The following is a 4,928-nucleotide window of genomic DNA, read 5'->3' as shown; positions in this document are numbered from 1 at the left end:
AGGGAGGCCAAGGGGGAGGGGGAGGGGAGGCTGAGGGAGGAGGGGGCGAGCACACTGGCTGACTTTCTGGCTGCACTGCAAGGCAAGTGCCTCCAGAGTCTGGTGGCTCAGCCCCTCCACGCCATGGTTTACTGTCTTCTTGTAGCCCAGCCTGACAACTGAAAAACTGCATAAGGTAACACCCACCAACATTTGGATCATGGGAGTCTTGATTTTTGAGAAATTTGGCTTGAGGTCAGATTCCCTTTTTAATACTTCATTTAGAAGATATTTGATGTTCTATGGAGGAGTGCATCAGGTGTTATAGGGGTCTAATGGTTTAAATCCTACATCACAAATCCTGCCCCCAAGTAGCATTCAGGCTGAGGGGTCAGGAGGCTTTCACGCCTCCAGGTGGAAGGTGGTGAGCAGCGTAAGACAGACGTGGCCACTGGCACCTTTATTTGTATGAAAACCTGTGTCGAGCTCTTCTCTGGATTCAGGTTGATGGTCAGTTTTAAACTCAGCATTTTTTTTTTTTTTTGGCCAACTTTACTTTGGTCAGGTGGCCATGGTACCTGCCAGACTTTTCTCAGCAAGATGGCAGACTGCGTTGGAGGGCGTGGGGCGCTGGACCCCACCCACCCGGCTCGTCCTCCGGCCCAGCCAGCTCCTCCAGCCCACTGCCAAGCTCCTCTCAGTCAGCTGTGCCAGCTGTGCCAAGCGCCAGGAGTCCCCCCGAAAGAAACTACTTTCTGAAAAAAAGCTGGTAAGAATTCTAACTTTAAAGGCATTAGCCTGTAGTTTCTCCCTCGAAACTCTCCTCATCATTGTTTCCATTTAGCCTGGTGATGGTGTTGAAGGAACTTGTGCGCCCATTGCCGGCAACTCAATTCCGACTCATAGCGACCCTGCAAGGCAGAGTAGAGCTGCCCCGTAGTGTTTCCAAGGCTGTCATCATGACGGAAGCAGGCTGCCACCCTTTCTCCCATGGAGCTGCTGGTGGGTTCAAACCACTGTGCTTTCAGTTAGCAGCCGGGTGCTTAACCACTGCACTACCAGCGCTCCCTGGAGCACATGTAGCTTCTTGAAAGTGGTGAAATGAAATGGAGACCTGCGTGTGCTGAATGTGGTGTGGTTAGTACCGAGCGGGAGGGCACCCAGCATGCTATAAGCCTTGGCCAGTGTTCTCGGCCGGAGCTGTATGGGGTGGGCGGTGTTCTTGTTGTTTACCAGAGCCCTGTATTTGTAACACAAATGGTCTTTGACTAAATTTGAGAAAATACAGGTTTATGACCCATTTTGTTTCCTCCTAAATGGAGGGGTTCCAGATAAGCATTATTAGGACGAATGGTTGTATTTTTCCCATTTCTGTGGAAAAAATACTATGGCGATTTGCATGTTTACTCAAGTAGCGGCATTTCCACGTGGTTTCTGTCTTTCCCCAGAAGGTAAGAACGAAGCCTAAGTTTTATCTCCAGAACAGCGCTCATCTGTTATGCTTTTTTATATCAGGGTGAATTTTTTATTTTATGTGTTCAAATTTTTATTATAATGAAATACAGATAACAAAACATTTGCCATTTCAACCATTTTTATGGGTACAATTCAGTGACATTAACGATCTTCACCATGTTGTGCCACCTTCACCACTATCCGTTTCCAAATGTTTTCATCCCCCAAACACAAACTCAGTGCCCCTGAAGCCATACCCCACCACTCCCCTCCCACCCGCCGCTGACAACCACTAATACACCTGGTTCTCTCTGCGTCTGCCTCTTCTGGATGTTTCACATAAGTGGGATCACACTGCGTTTGTCTCTCAGGGTGACTGATTGGGTTGACTTGCATCAAAAGGAGGCACTGAGTTTTTGAAGCTGTAATTCATGGTTTTTCCATGTGATGGTGCCAAAGAATCTTAAAATATTTGTGTATTTTCTGAAAAAAAAAAAGAAGAAGATCCGTTTATGAAGTAGTTGATGGAAATGCAGCTGGCCTTGGCGCTGGCGGGGTACGCAGGGCGCTGGCGGGGCGCGCAGGGCGCCGGCAGGGTCTGCAGGGCACGTAGTCTTGTGCCCACACAGTGAGGAAAGGCAGCCAGCACCCTCCCAGATACTGTATCCTCTGGCCTCGGAGCTTGGAATTTCTTGTAGAATCAGTTAATACTTATTAAATTTTAACTAGTTAGTTAGTTCTAATTCTTTAACTAGCTTGTGCCTAACTTAGGGGCCTGTAGAAAAATCGACTCAGATGAAGGCTCTGTTTACAGCCCGAGATTTTAGAACTCCGCCCTGTGTGCCTCCGGCCCCAGAGAGTCGCTGTCTCCCTGGTTAGAAGCCTGGTTATTTGCCCAGGAAGCCTCTTTCTCTCGCTCTTTGTCAGCCCCGAAGAACTAGGACTTCTTCCCACCATCAAAGGCTGATCATTTCAGTGATACGTTTCCATTTGAAAAGAACCAAACCAAACTAAACTCGAAAGATGCTTTATTTGGGAACTGTTTTCTGACGCTTCTTTCTCTAGATTGGAAATGTTGAGTTTATATTGGAGCACGCACTCACGCTGACCCTTGCCTCCGCATTGTTGGTCTCTGTGAATGCACTTGACCTGGGGGAGTGTTTTTATATTTGGATTTTAGGAGCGGTTAGCAATTACAGTGAACTTCTCATTGTCAGAGCCCCATTGCAGATAGAAAAAGCTCCATTTAAGATGGATGTTTGGGCTTGCGGGAGGATTTTTTTTTTTTTTAACTATTTTTTGTTGTTGTTGAGAATATACATAGCAGAACATACACGACTTCAACCGTTTCTTCTTGTATTACAGTCTTTGAGTTGTGCAACCATTCTCACCCTCCTTTTCTGAGTTGTTCCTCCCCCGTTAACGTACACTCGCTGCCCGCGAAGCGTCCTGTCCTATCTTTCGAGTTGTTATTGTCGCTTTGATCCCATATAGATCGATCTCGAAAGAGCACAACGCTCGAGGCAGACATTCCTTACTAGTTAAGCTTAACTGTTGCTTGGTTTTAAGAAGACTTGGGGGATACTTTTGGTTTAAGGCTTAGAGATGACCTCAGGGTAGCAGTTTTGGGGGTTCACTCTGGGAAGATCTGAAGTGTCACTAACAGCGTGGGGTGCCCTGTGCTCCTGACAGAAGAGGTACTTTGTGGATCACCGGCGAGTGCTGGTCCGTGGAGGAGATGGAGGCCACGGGGCGAGCTGCTTCCACAGTGAGCCCCGGAAGGAGTTCGGAGGCCCCAGTGGTGGCGATGGAGGCGGCGGTGGCCACGTCATTCTGAGAGGCAGGTGACCCAGGGCGTCTCGGGGAGATAGCGTCCTGAGAGGCGGGTGCCCGAGGGCGCTCTGGGGCGGGCCAGCGTCAGTTCCGCCTCTGTAGGCTGACATGGATGGGAAGTAAAGACTGCTGTGTGGACATTGTTTTCACTGTGCAGATATTCAGATTTCAATAACGCACCAAAGCAGCTTTGATGGGCTTTCTTGAAGGGAAATAAGAACTTAGCTTTAAAAAAAAAATCCCGTTGCCAGCTTTGTAACTTCCGCTGCCGCTTCATTCATGCTGCCACATGCATTGTTCGTGTTTGTAACTGAACAAAAGGAAATGGACGCTGTGCAGATGATCTGAACTGCAGGGTGAAAGTCCTTTTGTCCTTCAGCTGACAGGCAAGTCAAGTCTCTGTCCTCGGTCCTGACCCGCTATCAGGGTCCCCACGGTGAGGACGGCAGCAGGAAGAACTGCTGCGGGCGGAACGGGGGTCCCCTCTACATCCGGGTAAGCCAGAGGCCAAGCGTCTCAGGGTTCTGTTGTGTGACTCCAAGGGCCCCCTTGATTGAAGCACACAGTCAGGAACACTAAGAGACCGAGGCAGACAGACAGTTGTCCTAATGCTGACCCGCAGACGGGCTTTCGTGCTCATGTCACTCCGTGAGCCTGAGGGACCTATTCACAAACCCGCGACATAGCGATTTGTAGAAGGGGGAGCCCTCCAGCTCCACCCTGCTGTCTCCCCACCCTCGGGCCCGCTGCAGCGGAGCCTCGTGGTGCACCCCCTCGTGTGCTGAGGGTTCACCTTCTCCCAGCCGGTCGCGGGTTTCTCCCGCGCCTCAACTCGCCCAGACCTTTGAGAAACACTGTTTGAAAAAGCCGTCTGCACTGTTCGAAGGGAGTGTCACCGTCCTCCGGGGCAGGGCCTTTCCTTCGTGCTTTGTAGCTCCGCAAAGGGCCGGGTGCGGTCGTGCCCCCTCCCCTGTTCCAAAATGGGGTAACTCCGCAGGCACCGTCCTCTCTTCTCCTGGTCTTCGTTCCGGATGTACTGCAGAAGGAAGGGACAAGTGGCCTCTGCCTCCGGCCGTGGTCCTCAGACTGCCAACACTTGCCCCTTCCAGGTCCCCCTGGGCACTCTGGTCAAGGAGGGAGAGGACACCGTGGCTGACCTCTCTCACCCGGGTGATGAGTACATCGCTGCTCTCGGGGGCGCAGGCGGCAAGGGCAACCGCTTCTTCCTGGCCAACGACAACCGCGCCCCTGTGACCTGCACCCCGGGGCAGCCCGGGCAGGAGCGCGTCCTGTTCCTGGAGCTCAAGACGGTGGCCGACGCAGGCATGGTGGGTGTCAGCCTGGCAGCGGCTCTGTCTCTACACCCCGAGGGGAAGGAGCGCCATTTACCTGCCATCCCAGGGGAGAAACAGGCGCTGCCACTCAGCTTGCTGAAGTCGGCTCGGGCTCCCACACCCCCGGCCCCCAGGCCTGCCCTTCTCCACCTCCACCGGTGACGGCCTTGTGGCTGTGGGTCACCTCCCCCCACACCCCCAGCCCCCAGGCCTGCCCTTCTTCACCTCCACCGGTGACGGGCTCGTGGCTGTGGGTCACCTCCCCCCACACCCCCGGCCCCCAGGCCTGCCCTTCTCCACCTCCACTGGTGACGGGCTCGTGGCTGT

General features: G+C 52.5%; 1 protein-coding gene across 1 annotated transcript in view; it reads left to right on the top strand.

Annotated features, from left to right (window-relative positions):
* The first annotated feature begins 451 nt into the window (after window positions 1-451).
* MTG2 (mitochondrial ribosome associated GTPase 2) overlaps window positions 452-4,928 on the top strand; it is a 6,403-nt gene continuing 1,926 nt past the window's right edge. The window contains exons 1-4 of the mRNA XM_004370520.2: window positions 452-748; window positions 3,127-3,274; window positions 3,647-3,762; window positions 4,377-4,595. Coding sequence (XP_004370577.1) covers window positions 551-748; window positions 3,127-3,274; window positions 3,647-3,762; window positions 4,377-4,595 — 681 coding nt within the window. The 5' untranslated portion in view covers window positions 452-550. The remainder of the gene's footprint in view (window positions 749-3,126; window positions 3,275-3,646; window positions 3,763-4,376; window positions 4,596-4,928) is intronic.

This window comes from Trichechus manatus, unplaced genomic scaffold (genome assembly GCF_000243295.1).
Source record: "Trichechus manatus latirostris isolate Lorelei unplaced genomic scaffold, TriManLat1.0 scaffold00008, whole genome shotgun sequence".
In the NCBI taxonomy this organism is placed as follows: Eukaryota; Metazoa; Chordata; class Mammalia; order Sirenia; family Trichechidae; genus Trichechus; species Trichechus manatus.
This window is presented reverse-complemented; position numbering and strand designations above follow the sequence as displayed.